We start from the raw sequence: 24,782 nt of genomic DNA, 5'->3' as shown, positions 1-24,782 counted from the left end.
TTGGATGTTTTTTTCAATCCAAATGCATAAATGTCCCTTTATGCTTCATTTATGTCTTATTTAAAATCCTAAACTTGAATAATAAAATACATAGGCCTATAATTAACAAACATGTCCAAACACTCTCTCTCACTCACTCACACACACACACACACACACACACACACACACACACACACACACACACACACATTTACATAATTCCTTTTTGGGTCATTTTGAGCCAAAGCTTCTTTGGGGTTTAGGTAATATGATCAGATTACATTCCCATCTATGCCAGACTCTAACTGAACTATCTGATAATTTAGTCTGTAAACTTGAATAATAAAATACAAAGGTCTTTAATGATGAGCAGTCTTACAGATCAGTGCATGTCAAAAATATTTTGGTAGCTTTCAACACTGCCTCATTTCCCAAGAGTGTTTAATATTTGGGTAGGAAAATACTTTATAGAAAGTTAACAAATGAGCCTGAAAATAATCTTAATGACATGCCAGGACTAGCCTTTACAGAAGGTCTACCTGCCTATAGGCTACCTGGATTTATGAAATGTATTATATTTCTAAATATGCTATTGCTTCACTTAATGGCAAAAATTGCACTGGTCTGTTGGACTTGAACAAAAATAAATAATATTGTTGTTGCTTAAGCTTATGTATTCAGTCATTATTCAATGGTGTACTAAAAATCCATGTGAAAAAAATGACTTCTCACTGTTCTCAGGTCAAATATATATATGCGATTAATATGCGATTAAAATGCGATTAATTTCTATTAATTAATTACAAAGCCTCTAATTAATTAGATTAATTTTTTTAATCGAGTCCCGGCCATAAGAATTATCCTTCACTGTAGTATTTTACTATTGAATGGTCCGGTTCTGTTGTTGTTTTCAGAACACATCAACGCAGTAACAAGGTCCTCCTCTGATGAAACAGTGTCTGTTTTATGTTTTATATGTGCTGTCTGAGAGTTTTATGCCTAAGCATGTAGTAGAGATATGTTTGTCAAAAATAAACCTTGCTTATTGAGTTCAATCTGCTCTCCCCCTCCCTTCCCTACCTATCTAATGTTTGTTCTCCTTCCAGAAAGCACCACTGCCACCATGGACGAGGAACAGTGCTACTACAATGAGACCATCGCCTTCTTCTACAACCGCAGCGGCAAGTACCTCGCTACTGACTGGAACGCCGTCAGCAGGCTGGTGATGGGGCTGGGCATCACCGTGTGCATCTTCATCATGCTCGCCAACCTTCTGGTGATGATCGCCATCTACGTCAACAGGAGGTTCCACTTCCCCATCTACTACCTGATGGCCAACCTGGCAGCTGCTGACTTCTTTGCTGGACTGGCCTACTTCTACTTGATGTTCAACACGGGACCCAACACCAGGCGTCTGACTGTTTCCACGTGGCTTCTGCGCCAGGGCTTGATAGATACCAGCCTGACAGCGTCCGTGGCTAACCTGCTCGCCATCGCCATTGAGCGCCACATTACGGTGTTCCGCATGCAGCTACACACGCGCATGAGTAACCGGCGTGTTGTCGTGGTGATTGTCATAATCTGGACCATGTCCATCGTCATGGGGGCCATCCCCAGCGTCGGCTGGAACTGTATCTGTAGCATTAGGTCTTGTTCCAATATGGCGCCGCTTTACAGCAACTCCTACTTGATCTTCTGGGCAGTGTTTAATCTGGTGACTTTTGTTGTCATGGTGACGCTATATGCCCACATCTTTGTCTACGTACGCCAGAGGACCATGAGGATGTCGCGGCACAGCTCTGGACCACGACGCAACCGAGATACCATGATGTCTCTGCTGAAAACCGTGGTGATTGTGTTAGGTAAGAAAGAGAAATAATGTGATCTATCTATCTATCTATCTATCCATCTATCCATCCATCCATCCATCCATCCGTTCTATCTACCATTCTATCTATGGTTCAATCATTCTGCCATTCTATCTACCATTCTATCTATGGTTCAATCATTCTACCATTCTATCTACCATTATATCTATGGTTCTATCATTCTACCATTCTATCTACCATTCTATCTATGGTTCTATCATTCTACCATTCTATCTACCATTCTATCTATGGTTCTATCATTCTACCATTCTATCTACCATTCTATCTATGGTTCTATCATTCTACCATTCTATCTACCATTCTATTATTCTACCATTTTAACTACAATTATATCTATGGTTCTATCATTCTACCATTCTATCTACTGTTCTATCTATCGGTCTATCATTCTACCATTCTACCTACCGTTCTATCTATCGTTCTATCATTCTACCGTTCTATTTATCATTCTATCTATTGTTATATCTATCGGTCTATCATTCTACCGTTCTATCTATCATTCTATTGTTCTATCATTCTACCGTTCTATCTACCATTCTATCTATCGTTCTATTGACTGCATTTATACAACCTTAACTAGCAATTGTTTTATTGTTCTATCTATTGTTCGATCATTCTACCATTCTATCTATGGTTCCATCATTCTACCATTCTATCTACTGTTCTATCTATCGGTCTATCATTCTACCATTCTATCTGTCGTTCTATCTATTGTTCTATCATTCTACCATTCTATCTATCGTTCTATCTATCATTCCATCAACTGCATTTATACAACCTCAACCATCAAGCTACATCTACTGTGTATATCTACTACTATATCTCTGTGGCAGTGAATGCAACATTTGAAATCATCAGCAGCAGCAGCAGAACAATGAATGTGTTGATGGCTGCATCATTCAGCACACAGCCACACAGTGTCTGCCTCAAATACATCATCTCAGCCAGCCCTGTACCCTTACCAATAACAGTAATGTGCTAAAGTCTACTTCTGATAAATCAGTTGCATTTTCATTTCACTGAAAGATTTGCAGAGGTAGCTATAACGTCTAGAAGATGCAATTGTCTCAGGTGCAGAAGTGCATTAGACAGAAGGATTGTTGCCAGAGCACTTTTATAGATGTGGTTTGTTGAGTCTATACAGAGATCAAGATCATAAAAATAATAGAAACCAGATTCAGATCCTCAGTGCACGGAGAAAGTTGCATTACTGTTATCAACGCCAAGTCAAGGCTTTGCTCAATTTTTCACTAAAAGCAAAATCGCTTTGTGTATTTCCTGAGGTGAAGCAGATGCCCACTTTTGCCAATTTGGTGGGAAAATACTTGGAAAGATGTATAGAAAGATAGCAAATGAGCTTGAAGATAATCTTAATGACACACTAGGACTAGCCTTTAAACATCTTGGCTTTGAACTCGACTAGATTACAAATTGAACGTAAACTGATAACTAGTAAAACTGAAAACAGCCTCCTGGGTCCTTGTTTAGTTGACAGTTATTATGAGGGAATGTTTATGAGTGTCTCTGCATGTCCAAACTTGTGAAGTAATCACAGCTTATCCAGAATTGAATCACACATTTCAGTTATAGTCAGACTGATTGAGTGATATGATGGCACACTGGCAAGAAATGTTTTACAAACAAGACTAGGCACAACAATTCACTCAGATGGAAATAAGTTCCCATGAAAACAAGAATTAGGTGGAAATGATTCAGAATTGTCCTTCCCTGTAGTATTTTACTACTGAATGGTCCGGTTGTGTGGTTGTTGTGAACACATCATCGCAGTAACAAGGCCCTCCTCTGATGAAACAGCGTCTGTTTTATGTCCAAGCTGAGCTATGTGTGCTGTCTGACAGTTTTATGTCTAAGCATGTTGTAGAGATATGTTTCCCACTTTGCAAGTCTCCAGACCACTTCAGTGCTGTGTATTAAACTGAGGCATGGCTGGTTTTTACATTATAGCACAGTAGCGCTCTAACTCAGTTGTGTGTGAAGTAAGTTGGAGTGTGAATTGTGGGAAAAGCTTGTCTTACTGCCTGGAAGCAGGATGTATTGGTCCCAGACAAAACATACCAAAGGATTCTGTGTGATTTGTCTCCTATGTGCTGTGTTATCTCATCCTGTTGCTTCTGTTGTCTTAACTCCGAACTTAATTCAAAGCGGTGGACAGAAGCAATGTGCTGTTCAGCCTGTATATTAGACTGGAGAATGTACACTTTCTGCTACATAGAGATGCTTTGTTTGTTTCTCCTTGTTTAACCTGCCTGATAGTAGCCAAGCATCTTCAGATATGTTCCTGTATTTTTCAGTCTGTCCTTTTTTCTAATGTGTTTGTGTAATGCTACCTATACACCAGAAAAAAAGATTTGGAAAGACTCCTGCAAGACTATCAGCTCACACCTGCTCACATCTAAAGACAAGTGTTTAGAGTTTTTAGTCCCAGTCTAGTCTCAAACTGGGATTTTAGACAGACTTCTTCTTGCAGAATCGTGCAGGGAAACTACCATGCAATTTAGGAACCTGGTCTCACAGAATCCGTGAAATAGCCACGGATTTGCTTAACTCAAAACCCGTGGAATAGCCATGGAATCACTCAAATTTCCGTGAAACTGACACGGATTTCGCTACAATGCAAGTTAATGACAGTCATATCCCGTGGCTATTCCATGGATATTTGTTCCTATTGGTTTGTTCCAAGTCACGTGAATTTTAAGGTCCCGGCGGTCAGAACAAAAAACATGGCGGACAGTTCTCTCATTTTTTGTGAAAAAAATCAATATTTTGACTTAGTTTCTGCATAAAAATGGATTTTGATCACATTTCTAGCGAGAAATATATGTTTTTTTCTAAATATTCACTCAGTGAATGTACATAATCACTTTGTATGTTGGAATAGCCACGGGATATGACTGTCATTAACTTGCATTGTAGCGAAATCCGTGTCAGTTTCACGGAAATTTGAGTGATTCCGTGGCTATTCCACGGATTTTGAGTTAAGTAAATCCGTGGCTATTTCACAGATTCCTGTGAGACCAGGTTGCAATTTAGCTATGCTTTCTGTACTCAAATTCAGCAAACTCTACTCATTTCTCAAAGTCACATTTCCACTTTTGTTGCCTACTCGCAATGAGTCACCACTCAAAATTTGAGAAAAGGACTGTAGGGTCCTCTTCATTATACTGTCAGGCACTTCTAATGAAAATCTGAGCACTTGTAGTGGACAAACAAGTTGCGCACCACTACCACATATCAATAATTGTTGTCCCAATCAGCCACTTAGACAAACAAACATGGTAAAATACAGTTTAGGTTGAAAAGTCCCCTTTAATTGCTAGAGTGCAGAGAGATAAGCTAACCACTAAGTATGATAATAAATTAGAGAATGTAATTGTTATGTATTACGTAAGAATGATTTATTATGTAAGCATGGGATTTGAGGTTTTAAAGTCCTTGTGTCATTGCAGCTGCTCCTCACTTCTTACTTCTTTGTTTAGTCATATAGTCCTACGGAGAAAATCTGAGTCATCCAATAACAATTGCTACTATCCCCAAATAAAACCCCTATAAATACATGCAAACGTGTTCCAACTGCTGCTAAGTGACTTCATTTCACAACAGCAGAGCATTTCCTTCGAAAATTAAACAAAATACATCACCCCCTATCTCAGAAGTTGCTCAATATCAGGTCTGCCAGTAAAGGACTGGCCTGGGGTCAATGACGTGACAGTCTAAGCTTATAATTTACAAAAGCTTTACTTTATCCAGGGATGGATCTAGAAATTGAAGATTTTTATGTAAACACAAACTACTCAGCAACATATGGAGAGAGAATGGAGCTCACCTACACTGAGCAAATAAAATACTGCTGCTCTTTGGCTGCTTTCCCAAAAGGCTTTAGCTAAGTACTGATTAAAGAGAAGTTCAAGAATTAATTCATACCTGTTCTTCTTCTGTACTTTCACTTTGATATACTAGTAGAGCAAGGACTATAAACATTGTTGTAACTCAAAACATTCTGTGGGAAAAAGTGTATTTTATGCTTCTGGCTGACCCACAATAGCAGGTTTAAAGGGATAGTTTGCTGTTGAGCTTTGAGCAACACATGCAACTTACACCAAAACGATGTAGATTGATAAATAGCATTATATGTGGGAGGAAAAATATGCATTTTTGATTTTGGGGTGAACCGTCCCTTTAATCCTCTGAAGTCACCAAAAGCACCAAATTCAGACTTCTTCATGACATCCAGACTAGAAAACAAAGCAGCGTGGAGCCCTACTGTAAATTTACCTCTAAAGTTCTGGCTGTAAACTCCATGAGGCCAGTTTCAGTTTGATGATGATATACCAAGTAAAACTGGAGACAAGCTCAAATATATTTAGTATAAAATCATAGAACTGGATGTAACCCTCTTATATTTGCAACCGTTATTGAGCATGATAGTGTTTGAAAGTTAAAAAAAAGATTTTAAAATCACATTTTATGTAGGAGTAAATGACTAAAAAAAGACACAAAAAGCACAAAATGACTAAAAAAGACACAAAATGACCAATAAAAAGACACAAAAAAGCACAAAATGACTAAAAAAGACACAAAATGACCAATAAAAAAACACAAAATGACCACAAAATGATCAAAAACAGACACAAAATGACAAAAAAGACCAAAATTGTTACGCTAAACGCACAAGACACAAATAAAATCCAGTCACACTAGAATAAAAGTCTTGTGAAGAGAATCACAAGATCACATTTATGTTGTTTTTTCTTTGTTTCTTTTCGGTTCAAAATGTTGATCCAGTAAGTAAGAATAAAAAAAAACAATTATTATTAGGTCATATAGGTGAGGTTGTACTGAAAAAAAACAACAACATGCATTTAAACATTTTTAAGTGGTGAATACAGGCAGGATGAAAAGGATTCAAAAATGGACAAAATAGCCCAAAAAGACTCTATAGAGTTAAGTGATTGTCTGGTTTTGGTTAGTACAGTTTTACAACACTTATGGCAGTTCAACAAATCTCACTATCATTAATTTAAATCACTATTGTTTAAAATTCCTGAACAAATTACATTTGTTTCTTTTTACGGATGCCAAACTCTTACTGGGAAACGAAGTCTTCTGAGCAAGGGTGTGATGTGTTTTGCTTCAGACTGGAATCCACTGCTGTTTCTGAGTGAGGTCATTGAGGAGAGTATAAAAGTCTGGGTGGTGTTTTTTTGTTCTTATAGAAGGGAGGTAGTTTCGTGTTTCATTTGGATTTACAGTATGATGAGTTATTCACATCTCTTGGACACACTGCAAAAAAAGAAAAGTTGGGTGAACTCAAAATTTCAAGGCAACAAACTTCGATAAAATTTTAAGTTGGACAATTAAACTGAATAATTTAAGTTTTGTTTTTGAGTTTGCTCAACTCTGAATTCAGATTTTTGTCAACTCAACTGTAAGTTGTACTAACTTATAATTTAACATTGTAATAACTTTTAATCCTTACTTCTGCTAACTTCTGCAATGTGCTGAATTGGCACGATTGTAACGCCGCTATTAAATGTCAGCTAACGTTGCGACCACAATTTTGAGTTAGCATTGATACGCTAATGGCTACTCTTGTAGCTGTAACAAGCAGCGCGGCTAGCATCAGTTAGCGGCTAGCGTCAGTTAGCGGCTAGCATCAGTTAGCCGCTAGCTTTCACTAATGACCGAATTTCACCGATTTCCCACATTTCACAACAAAGAAATAAGAGTTAGCAAAACTATTGTCCCTTGTTGTGAACCCCAACTTAACAACAACACACAACTTGTTTTCGAGCAGACAACTGGCTTTCTTTGTTGTGCTAACTTACATTATTGCCCTAAATGTCAATAATTTATATTTCCAAGTTAAACCAACTTAAATCACTGTTTTAGGCCAAAAAATACAAGTTGGCTTTTTTTGCAGTGCACTTATCTCCTGCTTCATGTCAGAAATGATCCCTTTTAGCTTGTTTTTGCATTACACTTTCCGAAGTTAAACAAAAAAACCAATAAGTCTCCAGTGGGGGTTAGGGTTGCCATACAGGGCTGGGTTTTGATTATGTGGGAAGGTTAAGATTAGTTCAGCCATTGCTGCTTGACGACAAAGTAAACCCCAGAGCTATTCCCTGTCCAGCGTCTCCCATCTGCTGAACAGATGATGATAAGTGCTCCCCTGCTGCCGGCTGTCCACTCCACTTGTCCTTCTCAGGATGCTGTAAAACCGGCCATGGGTGATTTCTCCTCAGAAGGACAGGATGAGATGGAAAGTTAGTTACATGCACTTGCAGGCACGTCAGTATACATGCACACATACTCTCTCACAGGCATATAAACCCCAAGGCACAGTCAAGAGTAGTGGGACACGAGATTGGCTCCATTCACATAAACTCTGATGCACTTGTTTATTTGAATGATGGGAAAACAAAGTCAGCATTTAGTTTTTACTTGTTTGTTTTTGCCAAAGACGACAGAGATAAGGACACACAGATGTGGAAATAGTATTTAAACGTGTACACATGTAAACTGTGGAATGATTTTGTCACTGAACTTTAACAGAGTACTAATATTCTTCAATTCAAGAAGATATACAGAAACAATATTTAGGTTTAGGTATGACAATGAGGAAGGACAGTGATTTAAATTTGTTTTTCAGATTTAGGATGATGATCACAAATATGTATGGTTAATTTGGGTATGTAGATTAGGCATGTATGCATGTATGTTTTAGTGTTTTTGTTGACTTTTACATGTTCAAAATACTTTTTTTTCATTTCATTCTCACAGACACATACAAACCGAAAGCCCTATCTCTGCCATATGGTGTGTTCACATCAAAATGCCAGCCAATGCACCAATCCAAAGCCACAAATATGCAAATTTGCATCATTCACCTATTTGCAGAAGTAGATTTTTTATGCTCTGTTGCCGACAGTCTTGCTAGATCAGGGATGGGCAACTGGAGGCCCGGGGGCCGCATACGGCCCGCACCCTCTCTTGAAGTGGCCCTCAGTACAACTACATGCATTTGAGCATGAAATCTTAAAAGTGCAGTGTAAAAATGCACAAAATTACTTCTTGCAATTAATGTTGATCTGCTGTTCTTGCACTGAAAAAAAAAAAGAAATCACAGTAAGTGGTTATTCTTGCTTTAAACCTTTTGTATTCCTATTTATACTGTTATGCATGCATTTAAGCATGAAATATGTGAAGTTACTGCACTGTAAACATATTTAGAAGTGTTAGATAATTTATCTTGTTTTAAGAGTTAATTTTTTATTTTAAGCATTCAACATGCTTATTTCTAGATGTAATAATCTCAATTTAAGAAATCTTGTCAAGAGAAATTATCTGTCCATGCAACAAGATAATTCCCCTCAGATTTAGTGTTTTTATCTTGTTTTTAGACACACCTTTTTTGCAGTGTACATGCATTTGAGCATGAAATATTAGTAATATTATTAATATGAGCATGAAGTTACTGCACTGTAAACATATTTACAATTGCAGTTTCATCATATCTGGTTAAGTGCACGCTCCTATATATATGTGGCCCTGTGGTAGTGTGATGAAAAATTTTGGCCCCCTCCAGCATTTAAGTGGCCCATCCCTGTGCTCGATCATTCAGTCACTGATGCTTCTTTGCTGGAAAAAAAAAAGTTTGACTGACACCAACAGAGATTCTCTTCATCACTCTTCAATGAGTCAACAGCACTGTCCAAGTAACCATGACCCTTGTTCACTGTGTGTGTGTGTGTGTGTGTGTGTGTGTGTCAGGTGTTGGCTCATGCAGGGGTCATCTGTGAATGATTTGATTATCTTAAAGCCCATGGTGTAGTATACGCTCGCATCGTCAGACTGAGTGGAGCGCCAAGACATACCATTGTCCAAACACATGCACACAGATGCCGTATCACTGACCTACATTTGTTTCACAATCACAATGTACAGTATAACCATTCACTGCTGGACCAAACCACTGTCTGATTTTTGTTTCGATTTCTGAGGACAAAAAGTCACATGTACACACATTTCTTTCTCACTGGCAATGCTTATTGTGTGTCTTCTGACTGACCGAGACCCAGCTACAACAATGCAATTAGCTGAAACATGACTGGCTCAGCTGTTTTCTATGTATGCACGAAGCATTTGATGCAGGAAATGACTGTTCATAGTGCAGCTTTTCTAATCACTCACATTAGCAGCATCTGTCCCTGAGAATCCTGTTTCAGTAGTCAGTTGTTCATTTCTGGCAAACTCTTAACTCAAACAGCTCAAACATGTACAGTATCATTAAATGCTTCCAGGGTGTGTTTAACCACAACATATCGATGTATAAGCCTTGATTTTTAAGATGGCATTAACCCCTTAGGACTCCAAGCGGTGTCAGGGAATTTTTTCGCTTCTGTCACACTAAATGCGGCTGTCCTTTATCAGAACACAAGCCCATATGTTGTTTGTGCAGCCACTATGTTTGTAGTTATGCCCTCTAGTGGCTGTAGTTATTATAAAGAACACCGGAAGGCGGAAGTGATATTATCAAGTATAACAAGACGGGTCAAAACCCATGCGAATCTGCTGCTAATCCATGTTTACATAAACTGGAGCATTGACTGGGTTCAATGTGGCTAGCAAAAAAGAAAAACAAAATGTTCGTTACTTACCTGTGTCTTTTTTTGGTCATTTCGTGTCTTTTTTTTAAAAGTAATTTAGTGTTTTTTCAGTCATTTTGTGTCTTTTTTGAAATTTTGTGTCTTTTTTTGGTCATTTTGTGTCTTTTTAATAATTTTGTGTCTTTTTTGTAATTTTGTGTCCTTTTTTTGGTCATTTTGTGTCTTTTTTTAAAAGTAATTAAGTGTTTTTTCTGTCATTTTGTGTCTTTTTTTGTAATTTTGTGTCTTTGTTTGGTCATTTTGTGTCCTTTTTAAGTAATTTGGTGCTTTTTCAGTCATTTTGTGTCTTTTTTAGTATTTTTGTGTCTTTTTTTGGTCATTTTGATACTGCCTCCAGCTGCCCCCATGTAATTTGAGTTTGAGACCCCTGATTTAACCTTATGAAACTACCATCGTTTTATATCGTTATCGGTTTCAACTGGTAACCATAACATTAAGGTATAAGAATGTGTTGATCTCTTGAATTGAAACGGCAATAATTTTGGGCGTATGTTCTCGAGGGCCTGTTGCATTTTACTCACTTTCTTTGTTTACTGCAATAAAATCAATCTTGCAACTCTAAGGAAACAGCACAATCGTAGTAATTGTAATCTCAGATCTCAGACATGTATTTTGTGCAGTAAAACAGTTATAATGGCATATATAATTTTAAAGCTTCAGTTTACAGTTTCTGGCTATGATAGTTGGTGTAATGTTGGCAATTTGGGGTTCAGAGGGTTAACAACTTAAAGATCTCAAGTATAATCGAGGATTATCCAGATCAGCTCTGCTTGTTAGGATAACATCACATGTCTCCATCCATCAAAAACAGCTCTGGAAAGGAATTTGTTTTGGGACAGAATAACAGAGGCGATTCTAATTAGAAAACATCTGCGTTGTGAAGAAACGCCTGAAGAAACAGAATCTGGTGCCACCAAACAAAAATGTGACTATACACAGACAGTTTAGTCAAGAAAACAGCTGCAGGAGGACCAGACCAGTATTGTTTTTGAATGTTCAAAGACCAAAGCGCCTTCAAATCACATGCAATTTTAGAAAATTAGATTTACAATTTGGTGGCAAGGGGCATGGCTGTGGCTCACATTCTGGATTTGATTTATACCACGACACATTACAATAGCAGTGTGTTTTTGTGTTTTTTTTGTTTGTTTTTTTGGTGTCAATTTTTATCTTTTCATACTAAAGAGGTCAGGTGGAAGTGAGACAGTCACAATTCTGCTGATATATCACACACTCAAAAAAATAATACTGCATATTACTTAATTCAGTCAGTGCAACATTTTTACACTTAAAAATATTGAGTTGATTTGAAAGAAAAAAATATTTTCGAGTACATCTGAATGAATTGACTTGGCTCAATTACCACATAGAGTAATTGTAACTGAAATATTATGTTAACCATATGGAAAACTGAGTATAAATCACTGAATGTAACTGAAATATTATGAAAACTGAGTATAAATCACTGAATGTAACTGAAATATTATGAAAACTGAGTAGAAATCACTAAATGTAACTGAAATATTATGAAAACTGAGTAGAAATCACTAAATGTAACTGAAATATTATGAAAACTGAGTAGAAATTACTAAATGTAACTGAAATATTATAAAAACTGAGTAGAAATCACTAAATGTAACTGAAATATGATGTAAACCATATGGAAAACTGAGTAGAAATCAGTAAACAAACTGAGTAAATATAATTGAAAACATTTGTAGGATATAACTGCAAATTTGCTTATGATTTACTTAAAAAAATGTGTTGTACTGACTGATTTTACACTTATTGTACACTTATTATTACAAATATTTAAACCATGTAATCTGTGAGTCAAATATTAATTTATTTTGAAGAAGTAAACTTATTTAGATATGGATAATTTACACAAAGATTCCTGTTGGAGTTCTACTAATGAATTTTGATGTACACTGTAACGAAATGCTGTGTATTTACGGTAAATTTACAACAATACTACTGTATTTTATAATAATTGTAAAATACTGTTAGATATCCATCCCTCACATGTAAATTAAGGTAAAAAAATAGATAACTAAATTCAAAGCATTAAACACTTTGTAATTAATTGCTGTAAAATAACACACACCATTATCCTACGATCATATACTGTAAGCCAAAATACGGTAATATACTGTTCAAGAGATTTGTATTTAGTATGCAAACCTTTATATAACTGTCACATTTACAGGCTCCTTGTATCATTTCTTAGAGTGCAGCCTGTTTATGCTGACAGAGCAGAAAACCTTCATTATTGCCATTTCAAAGACCTTTCTGTACTTCCAGTCAAAAGCGCGTTTTCTCGAATCATTAGATCACTGTGACACCATCTCCGCACCACAAGCCTTTTTTTTTTTTTTTATCAATAATTGTAAACACTCAGCTGCTGAATGTGAGCATTTATCTAATCTCCAGTGTGTGTTTGTGTGTGTGTGTGGAAGTACAAGATGTGGGAAAGAGGAAAAAGAAATCCCTCTGCGGATAAACGGGAAGCCACCGGGCCATTTCAGAGACATTTATATATTTATATATATATATAATGGTTACTGTCCGCTGACAGTGGGATCATGGTCGTGACCACAGATGATGGTTGAGTTAAGAAAATGATACAAAGAGATAAACTGAAATTGAGAGACAAATATGGTGGTAGAGAGAAAAGTGGAACAAGGAGAGAGAAAAAAGCAGAAAGGCTGAGAGTAAATGACAACAGAAAGAGACAGAGAGAGAGAGAGAGAGAGTGATGGGAAGACAGGAGAATTAGAGCGGTAACTTAATTTTGGGTGTTTTTTCATTTGAAGGGCCGGAGAGAATTGGACATTAGTGGAAACCTAAGCCGACATGAAGACGTGAGAAATAATAGAAAGCCCTGAAAATCCCAGATAGCAGAATGTGAAGCTGTATAATGAGTTGAGTATGTTGCTACATGTGGAATACATCAGCACATTGTAAAGGTGTGAGACGGATTAGAGGCTTAAAGGATTCAACGGGAGATTCTTCAATGATGTCTCTTAACCCAAATATTGACATAATCCCAGACAATTTTCTATAGAATTTTTTTTTTCTTTTTCAAAGTTATTATGATTTTAGAGCTGCTTTCATCATGTTATACTGCACTTGCTGCTAACCAGAAAATGATGCTTTGGTCATCTGCACTTCATGTGATTGAGAGCAATAGAGCATATGTCCTAACCATAGACTGTACACTGTAAAAAGTGTTTGTAGAAATTACAGTAAAATGCTGTCAAATTGCATGAGAAATACGGCCTAAAATAAAAAATTGCATATCACCATAATAGACACTTTTAATTACTGTAAATCACAGAATAGAACAAAACTTTTGAAAAACACTAACACATTAAAAAATCATGTAAAATGAATGGAGAAATACCATATTGTCTCAAGGACACAATTACCTTTAAATAAAGGGACTACTCAGTCTAAATTACAGTTTTTGCTGATATTTACATTTAAATTTACAGTAGAAAACCCACTCACTGTAATTTTTACGGTGAAATTCTGGCAACCACAGCTGCCGGTATTTTACCGTAAATTTAACAGATTATTTTTTACAGTGTATATAAACATAGTTTTGGCTAGCAAAAAACAAAAACAAAACTTATGTAACTTACCTCAGACTCCTTGGAGTGTCTGTTAGTCCAACCAAACGCTGAACAAGACATTTTTATGAACAAAACGTTCAAATAAACTGTCATTAAGTTAAAATACAATGAAAGGGTTTTGATCTCTAGCTTAAATCCCCATTCATGATAACTGTTCAGGGCTTTTTTTTAATGAATTAAGGCTTAAAGTTAAGCATAATTAAGGACATAGCCACATTGAGCTTCATTTTGCCTCTTCAGAAACCTGTTGGTGACCTCACAGAGACTACGCCCATATGGGTTAATGGTCAATAAGCTTTGCTGTTGGAAAAAATGGTGAGAAAAGAGGACATTCAAGGTTTCATCTTATTGTAACACTTACTGTGCATAACGTCAGTAAAGCTATGAAATGTTTGGGTCATGCTTTATAGATTTAACATCATCCAACCTAGGGCTGGGCGATATGGACCAAAAGTCACATCCTGATATATTTAGGTTGAATATCGATATACGATATATATCCTGATATTTTTATCGCAAAGTGAGAGCAAATGTTCAGTCAAAGTCAAAGTCAAATCTGACATGTCACAAGTAGTTTTATTGAAACCGTTTATTTAAGTGAACATAAATACTGTATAACAACAGGAGTACATTTTTTTTTCAAATCAAAGCTCCATAAAGTGCACATTTAAATAAAAAAATATCTAAAATAAATATAGCCTATGAAATAAAATAGGCCAATCTTTTTCTGAAATAATTATATTTTTGTGAGAAAAGAATAACAAACATTACAAAAGAACTAAATATGACAAACCCTAGTAAGGGCAGCATTTATATATAAAGAAAAACATTGGTAACACTTTATATTAAGGTCCTTGTAATAACCATTAATTAACAAGTAATAAGGCCCTTGTAAGTCCTTACAAGATGCTTATTAACAATATTGTGTGTTTATAAGCTTATATAAGTGTTAATAATGGCATTACAAACACCCATGACCCACCCATATACTTTATTGCTCATCTATTATAAGTTAACTATAAGTTAACTATGCTTTTTGCAACTACCGGATCTAAAGCGAGAACAATGCCTTATTACTTGTTAATTAATGGTTATTAAGGACCTTATTATAAAGCGTTACCTATATTTTTTATATCAATATTTATCGCCTAGCTTTAGTCTGCACCAAAATCGAAGTTGTCACCTTTCACATCATGTGTAAATGCTTTTATAAGATATAATACAAACTGTTGTATGATGCTTTTTTGCTGAAGTACAATGTCAGAAACCTCCGAATTGATTTTTCCCTGGAAGAAACATGACACGTTAGCCATTAGAGCAAAGCCTCCTGTAAGAAACACCAAGTTCGATTAGGAAAGAGATTTCCTGGTCTGGAGGAGGAGGTGCGAGTCGAAGCATTACAACAACCACATCAATGCTCATAATCCCCTAACGATGTTGTACGCAGCAAAGAGCTTTAATGTTTCTTCTGCTTGTAATGATCGTATGGCTCAGCGTGCCAGGACGGACGATTCTTCTGAGTGCTTTCTCAACACCGTCCAAATGTTTTCACATCATGTTTGAGTGCTCATTCATCTGTCTTTGTGCCATGTGTAATTATGTAACTGAGTGTTTGCGTGCATTTGTGTCTGCACATGTGAGTGTTTAGCTGTGTCTACCCCCAGTTTTGCATCTGTGTGTGTGTGTGTGTGTGTGTGTATGTGTGTTTGTGGCAGTGTGGAGTTCATTGTGGTAGTCTGGTCTCCATTATTTCCTTATTTTTCTTCCCATGGCGCTCCGTTCTGTCTCTTATGGAAGCCCATTTCCGCCAGATAAAGAAAAAAAAAGATGACAGTTAGGGATAATTTAAAAAATAAAAAATAAGTGTTTGTGGTAACAAAATAAGTGTTGACTGTCTTGTTTAATTCTATGGAGTCTTTTTGGGCTATTTTGTCCATTTTTGAATCCTTTTCATCCTGCCTGTATACACCACTTAAAACATGTTTAAATGCCATGTTGGTATATTTTTTCCAGCACAATCTCACCTATATGACCTGATAATAGTTGATTTTTTATTCTGACTCACTGGATCAACATTTTGAACAAAAGTGTGTCTTTTTTCAGTCATTTTGGGTCTTTTTTTGGTCATTTTCTGTCTTTTTTTTAGTCATTTTCTGCTTTTTTTAGTCATTTTGTGTCTTTTTTGGTCATTTTGTGTCTTTTTTTAGTCATTTTGTGTCTTTTTTGGTCATTTTGTGTCTTTTTTTTAGTAATTTTCTGTCTTTTTTTGGTAATTTTGTGTCTTTTTTGGTAATTTTGTGTCTTTTTTGTCATTTTCTGTCTTTTTAGGTCATTTTCTGTCTTTTTTTAGTCATTTCATGTCTTTTTTAGTCCTTTAGTCCAACACAAAATGTGATTTTGAATCTTTTTTCTTTTAACTTTCAAAACACTATCATGCTCAATAAAGAATTTTAAATGTTGCAAATGTGAACAAAGGTGTCAAATATAACATATAAGAGGGTTCCATCCAGTTCTATCATTTTCTACTAAATATATTTGAGCTTGTCTCCAGTTTTACTTGGTATATCATCATCAAACTGAAACTGGCCTCATGGAGTTTACAGCCAGAACTTTAGAGGTAAATTTACAGTAGGGCTCCACGCTGCTCCAGTAGGTTAAAATTTGGAGATTCAAGCAAAATGGCTTTAAACAATGTAATTTCATTTTGTAACTGAGGATGATCCGACAAGCACAAACATCCTAACTCTTCTTCAAGGCCTGGAAAGTGTTAAAGTCTATAAATTTCCAGACTTTCCAGGCCTGCATTGAAGCTGTTTATTTACTTTTCTCCACTAACTTTCCATTTCTCCAGTCTCTTTTCCCTCCATGTGGCATTTTCAAGTCGTGACAAGGCAAGAGGATTCACATAGGACAAAAACCCTGTTTGTTTCATCCATAAACCAAAAGCTTTTTTTCTGGGAAAAGTTAAGGGTAGTTTGGAGATGAAGGGTGTAACACAAGCAACCATATACCCCTGGCTTCAGAGAGGAAATGAAAGAATCCAAGGGGGAAACATCTCAGGTCAGAGCTTCACACAAAGACTGTTTTCTTCCTCATTTTGAGGGAAAATCAGGACAAACATCCTGCAAATATACACAATTCACACTCCATTTAAAACAGAATAGGATCAGTGTTAAAGAAGCAGGAAGTTATGTGAAACTTGAGGACTGCAGAAGAATATTGTTTGTTATTTTGTTGGGGTTTTGCTTCACTTGGACAACAATATAGGTTGTGGTTAGAGTCGATTTCATAATGTTTCCGTCTGTTCTCACACCAGATGAAACAGTGTTGTTAGAGGCAGGAAAACTTGTCATGCAATACAGTCATAATGAAAACAAAACAAGTGTTGACTGTTCTGTGTTCAGAAAATGACCAAAAAAAGACATGAAATGACTAAAAAAGACACTAAATGACTAAAAAAAGACAGAAAATGACTAAAAAAAGATGCAAAATATCCAAAAAAGACACAAAATGACTGAAAAAAGACACAAAATGAGCAAAAAAAGACACAAAAAGACACAAAATGACTGAAAAAAGACACAAAATTACCAAAAAAAACCCCCAAAAAGACCAAAATTGTTACGCTAAACACACAAGACACAAATAAAATAGAGTCCCACTAGAATAAAAACCAGAGTTGGATGACAAGATCACACACAATCACAAGATCACATTTATGTTGGTTTTTCTTTCTTTCTATTTGGTTCAAAATGTTGATATTGACAATTTTGGTCATTTGGTGTATTTTTTGTGTCTTGTATTTGTCATTTTGTGTCTTTTTTTAGTCACTTTGTGTCTTTTTTTAGTCATTTTGCATCTTTTTTGTCATTTTGTGTCTTTTTTTAGTCATTTCGTGTCGTTTTTTGGTCATTTTGTGTCTTTTTTGGTCATTTCTGTCTTATTTTAGTCATTTTCTACCTTTTTTAGTCATTTTGTGTCTTTTTTTGGTAATTTTCTGTCTTTTTTTGTAATTTTCCTTTCTTTTTTTGGTCATTTTCTGTCTTTTTTAGTCCTTTAGTCCAACATAAAATGTGATTTAGAAATGTTTTTCTTACTTTCAAAAGACTATCATGCTCAATAAAGAATTTGAAATGTGAACAAAGGTTTGCATTTCATTATGTTTCCATCTGTTCTCACACCAGATGGAGGAAAAACTTGTCATGCAATACAGTCATAATGTTAGTTTCTTGTTCTTTGGACTGAAGTTCTGAATGGATATGTGCTCTTTTTTTGTTTTTGGAGTCTTGACCTGTTTAGAGCAAGATGTTTCACTTCGAAACAACCCGCTCAGACAGTTCCTCCGCCGGGCTGCGAGCCGTTTGAGGAATTTATCTAACTCTGGAGAGTCTGCCTGCATAGCTGGGAAGTGAGGTCAAGCCTTCGCTGCAGCTGCCGCCTGCAAAACACTAACAGATAACAGGCCTGCCTGTCAATATCGTCTCTCTCACTCTCACCCTCTCTGTCCCTGCTTGCCTAATTTCTCATCAAGACTTTTTGTTTTACTGTCTCAAGAGTGTAATGTCCTACAGTTGTCTTATAGTCGTGACAAATAGCATCTGTTGACAGGATTCGGGATACTTGAACTCGACATTCATGAGTAATGAGTCAGTGACCCCCCTTGAATGTGCTAACACATGTAATCAGAGGAATGATGATGCATTGTGCTACGCCAGATGAGGTTAGAAGGTTGTAGATATTGTGATGGATTACTGGAGATCTGGTTGCAAAAATGAGGCAGAGGTCAGTTATTTATGTTTCTGTAGATTCAGGGAGGGAGAATGGATTGGATCCCATCCCATATTTGTATAAACCTTTTTAAGTTTTAGCTCCCTAATTGTTACTTTTTTTTAACCATTATGTTCATTTTTTAAAAATTTGTCTGGTGTAGGGCTGGGCGATATGGACCAAAAGTCATATCCTGATATATTTATGGCTAAGTGAGAGCAAATGTTCAGTCAAAGCCATATATGACATGTAACAAGTAGATTTGGTAACACTTTACAATGAGCATCATTTATAAATGGTAAATACATAATTTATTAATGTTTAACTAACTACATCATTTATAAACGACAAATATATGGTATATTAATGTAAGTTACAAACACAAAAAGACACAAAATTACAAAAAAAAAGACACAAAATTATTTAAAAAAGACACAAAATTACCAAAAGAAAAGACACAAAAATACCCAAAAAAGTAATTAAAGAGACCTTCCACACACAACATGGTAAAGTGCCATTCATATAAAACTCACATTAAACTTTCATATCAAGGTGGGGGCCACAAAATATCGTCATGAGGGCCGCAATTGGCCCGCGGGCCGCAACTTTGAGACCTAAGTATTATATGATTGTTGTGCATACCTTTTCCTAAGATAGCATACGAACCGTTCATGAGGGTAAGTTGTAATATGTAACAGCTTTAGAAAGCACTGACAAATGATGTTTGAGGTTTGATCCTGTGTTTTTTCCATGACTCTAAGGCTTTTATTTTGAAAGCTTGGCCTTTTTCATGGTCATCCCGGTTTATAGAACCCTAGAAGTGTCAAATTGTCATTAAAATCTCAACACTGACAATATCTAATACTTAAGAGTACTTCTTGCTTCAAATGTGTTTATTGTTTAACATTTCTTTCAACTTTGTTCGACAGTTACATGATTCTTTCAGAATAAAAGCATCACAAACAAACAAAAACAACAAACAGCAACAGACCTGACTAGATTAAAGTACCTCTTAAATCAAAAGTGCAACACAGAATGCAACTCAAAATGGGTTCTACATTCTTCCAATGAGTTTCCCGCTTTCCCCATTAAACATTGTCCACTTTACTTATACTCTAATAGTTTCCTAATGTATTATATTATAATATTGTATATCACCACAAATTATGGATGCATTTAAGTATATTTGTGAATTAAAAATCAGCCTTTTAGTGGTATTTCTCGCTTTTGAGGCTCCATAACCGGTGATCTAATGCACCCACAATTACAAAGTAAACTTAACTTTTGTCTCGGCACTCAGACAAGTGTCAATAAAACGTTTTAGAAGTGGTTATAGAGTGACATGGGTGTTTTTCTTATGTAGACTGATGGTGTGGTTCTTAAGTGATGGTGATGTGGTTGTAGAGTGTTTTTCTTTGTTTCAAGACAAACCAAAAACAGCAAAACTCTGGCTTGCAGATGGAGTTTCTTCAACTACACTTTTCTTTATAATGTTTCACCATCCAATCCAAAGTTTCTGCTCCTAGACTTTTCAAAGGTCCAGTAAAGGGCAAAAAGATGTCAGAGAGTGAATCATTGATCAGTCAGTCAGTCCGACACCAAAGCAAGTTATCAAATGTCATTTACATTTGAGTCATAAAGAGAAATTCAAATTTAAGAATTCAGGAAGTATGCCAAAGTGTTTCATCTGGCTCAATAAGCCTGCAGGAAGCCAGGAATTAGAATAGGTAAGAACATGAGCCTGATCACTCATTAGTAATAGTGACTCATGCACAAAGCCAAGCAAGAACACAAAGGGCAAAAACTGTTTTTGTGCTATTTTCATTTAGATCATTTACATGTTAAAAGCAGCCTGGAGAGGCACACATAGAAACAGCTGACGGCCTCAAAAGGGAGGTCCAAACTCAGAAAACAAGCGTTTTAAAAGTCAAGTCTGTCCGCAAGACGACAAGTCAGATACTTTGTGCAAATACACCAAATGTGACTGGTAAATCTAAAAAAAGGAGTGTATTTCAAATGGCTTAAGAATACAAGATATCAGAGTCACTTATTCAGCTATTTATTTTCAATTCAGAAGTATACTGAGGTAGCGGCCTCATTCATAATATAGCTTCTTATCCACTCCGCTATTGAATTACACAGAGAGAGAGAGATGAGTGAGCAGGACCATGCCACTGTGATTACGTATAAGGCACTTACCCAGGCGGAAGAGAAAGTAGTTCCTACCAGCAGCGTGTCTTTTAGACAAGATCGGAATAGTTTAGTTACTTTCCACCGTATTCCTAGCCTGGGTATACCCATACTGCCTTGCATGCTCGATTTAATTTCGAACTGCCAAGGGGTCTGGAAACTAAAGCTGTTTCTTAGCCCTGCTTTAGGGATCCAATCACAGAACGGGGAGGGACGGCAAGACAATGACGCGTACTATTGGACAGATGGAAGCTTGTAGTTTTGTATTTTTCTTACGGATCCAACATGGCTGCACTGGACGCCAAGCTCTCTTTGGATCTAGCTGTAGACAGTTCTAGATAGTTTAGAGCCAAAGTTTATTTTAAAAGAAGAACAACATTTGACTTTACACTCCTGTTTCACCACCAAAAAGGATGATTTAGTCTTGCTTCCGACAGGATTTGGCCAAAGCCTAATCTACCAACTAGCCCCGCTACCGCTCACTGCTGTAACCACGGTGATCTGGCTATGAGCCGGGGGACAGCGGAGCCGCCCAGAGACCCCCAGCAGCTCGTCTGTTGACCATAAAATCAGTGGATGTGTGTGGCTGAATGACATGAGGGGGAATAAGGCGTAAAAATAAATAATCTTGCAGAAAACGAGAACTGGAGAAGCAAAGCAGCAGCAACACACACACACACACACACACACACACACACACACACACACACACACACACCAACACTGCCGGTAGACTGTGAGCTGAAACTACGGAGCAGCCAGAGTCAGAACCTGCTGCAGAAAAATGTTGCAGAAGCCGAATTGAGCATTTTAGTCTCAAAGTAGAGATGGGCTAGTCTGGCTATGTAAACCATAGATATATACCGGTATATGAAATGTTGTTTATATATATATATCTATGATGTAAACATCAATTGCTGTCGCTCTACATACGTCATCTGGTAATAGCTGATACGATTGGCTACCTACAGCTACATCTACCTACGGACGCTTTTGATAGACATTCGTAGCGCCCAATAAACGGCGCTGGAGGATCATAAACCACGCCTCCTCTACGGAAAAATGAATGGCTGGTTTCCAGACTATATTTCATTTGTGATTAGTCCGGTGTTAGCCAGGCTACTGTATTCCTGTTAATGATATACATTACCACAAATGACTGAAGTATGAAAAGTATCGATATTTTCATTTGAGAATAGATTTTAGAGCATACAGATCTGGTATCGGAAGTATCGATATTTCAGTATCGATCCGCACATCACGAGTCTTTACTATATTCCTGAACAGTCTCCATTTCCGCAGCATCAATTAATCCCCCCTCCCCTCTGTTTTGTTTCCACCTCAGGTGCCTTCATCATCTGCTGGACCCCCGGCCTCGTCATCCTCCTCCTCGACGTCTTCTGCGCCAGCTGCAACGTCCTCACCTACGAGAAGTTCTTCCTGCTTCTCGCCGAATTCAACTCGGCCATGAACCCCATCATCTACTCGTACCGCGACAAGGAGATGAGCGCCACCTTCAGGCAGATACTCTGCTGTCAGCGGCAGGAGAACGTCAACGGGACGGTGGCGGAGGGATCCGACCGCTCGGCGTCTTCCATCAACCACACGGTGCTGAGCGGCGGTCTGCACGGCCACCACCACCACAACGAACACTCGGTGGTATAAAGGAGCGCTGAAGGGTTCAACCAACTGTTTGAAGGGGTTGATCTGTTTATTTGGAGATACTGACTGAAAGAAGGCAGCACGGGACGGTCAAGAGGGACATGAATGGTATGAACTACAGACAGAAACGTGGTGAAGTGAAGAGAAAGAAAAGAAAGATGGAGAAGAAAAGATGATATGAAGAAAAGGAAGATGACAAGACTTTCTCGCTGTGTGGAGTCTCATCTTCAAGGACTCTGATAGGCTGTTAGTATTTTTGTTTTAGTTGTTTATTGTTTTCTAATTTTTTTTTAAATGTGTTGTTATGGACAACGCTGATATGAACTATTTAAAAGTAATCTGTGAAATGAAGGTAATGCCAGTACTCTAACTTTTTATCCTGTAGTTGTGGGTTTCAGACTTTTTCCCTTCGATCCAGATTCTTATGAAAGGTCTCATAATATCATGCACCAATCATGTCTTCAAAAAATGATGTTCCCATTCAACTTAATTGCTTTTTCATTGATATACACCATGGTTACTTTACACAAAACTGCTTTGTTAGGTTTAGGAAAAGGTCAGGGTTTGCCTTAACATCAATTGTTATGTAACTTAAGTTTTGTCCGTAAGAAAAGTTAACTTACGTAACAAACATAAGTGATGCACGTAATATTTTGAGTATAAAGTTTACTAATCTACGAGAAAAAAATGTGCAGATTTATGAGATTTAAAGTGGTGAATCTGCAAGAAAAAAGTTGCTTTTTCCCACTTTTTTTATTGTCAAATCTGCAACTTTTTTTCTTGTAGATTTGCCACTTTAATCTAGTAAACTTGCAACTTTTTTCTCAAAATATTACCTCCCTCCCAGGTTTGTATTTGTATTCATACTTGGCCCTAATATGCCGTCATAGTCAAGTTCTCCTTGTACAAGTTCATGAAGAATAACTCCTTGCAGTCCTTGCAGTTTTTTTTCTAAATTTTTCATTTTTACATTGGAGGTCAAGGAATGTGGTTTAGTTGTATGGGGATGTCATTTTTTAGAAGACATTACATATTGACAACATGACACTCCCATCTTTTTCACACCCCATGGAGGACTAATTTTGCATCTGAACCCAGATTTAGAACTCTATTCTTTCTTTTTCCTTCACTTTTGGGAGGAAAGACTTCAAATCTGGGGATGTTCAAACCCACACATGCGGTTTTGTGCTCATAAAGTGTCACTGAATGTAAATACAAGTTATCTCCAGCAGCTTTAACTTTAAAATAACATAAATATGTGGAGACTCCAAGCTGATTTTCTTGATGGAAATGTTTCTAGGGTTTTCATTTTTTCAAAGAAAAAAAAAAATAGACGTGAAATGGGGGTCATCCTGCTGATGCTATAAGATAAATAAATATATAATACTGACATGTTTGACATGTATAACGACTTACCAAAAAATACTGTTGTACCCATCATGGATTGTTGTAGTAACCAGAGCCACTATTCATCCATTTATCTTTTAATGACAGCTGACCTTACAGCCTAAACTCTTTGGGGACTCACTGATCTTCTTCTCCTACTCAAAAGCTTTCATCATCCAATGTCTTCCTTTCATCCAACTTAAATATACGAAGGGTCGAGGTTTTGTTGTTTATTCCCTCTAAGGAATTAGACTCAAGTTGTTCCAGAGATCTTACCAAAAAGGGGAGGAGGATGTTTGCAGTTTTAGAACAGAACTCTGTGTCACAGTGTTATGTGGAGACAAGGTGAAGGTTATTTCTGCTGAGCGTTTACAGACCTCAGATCATGACATGAAATGTGCTGAGCTGTCTGCCTCTCGTGGTTTTATCAGGTGTTTCTGTGTTCGAGAAGCTGACTGAGGAAAACGGGAAGGAATGTCAAAGTATAACCAGTGTTTACGATAAAGGAGCAGTGTGCAGGATTTAGTGACATCTAGTGGTGAGGTTACAGATTGCAACCAACTGAATGGCCCTTTGCTCATCCC

General features: G+C 36.9%; 1 protein-coding gene across 1 annotated transcript in view; it reads left to right on the top strand.

Moving 5' to 3' along the window:
- lpar1 (lysophosphatidic acid receptor 1) overlaps window positions 1-23,362 on the top strand; it is a 51,404-nt gene extending 28,042 nt beyond the window's left edge. The window contains exons 2-3 of the mRNA XM_059357619.1: window positions 1,089-1,844; window positions 22,496-23,362. Coding sequence (XP_059213602.1) covers window positions 1,106-1,844; window positions 22,496-22,815 — 1,059 coding nt within the window. The 5' untranslated portion in view covers window positions 1,089-1,105 and the 3' untranslated portion in view covers window positions 22,816-23,362. The remainder of the gene's footprint in view (window positions 1-1,088; window positions 1,845-22,495) is intronic.
- Window positions 23,363-24,782: the final 1,420 nt, after the last annotated feature.

The sequence above is a fragment of the Centropristis striata genome, chromosome 19 (assembly GCF_030273125.1).
Source record: "Centropristis striata isolate RG_2023a ecotype Rhode Island chromosome 19, C.striata_1.0, whole genome shotgun sequence".
Lineage (NCBI taxonomy): Eukaryota > Metazoa > Chordata > Actinopteri > Perciformes > Serranidae > Centropristis > Centropristis striata.
The sequence above is the reverse complement of the archived record's forward strand: the minus strand, read 5'-3'. Positions and strand labels throughout refer to the sequence as shown.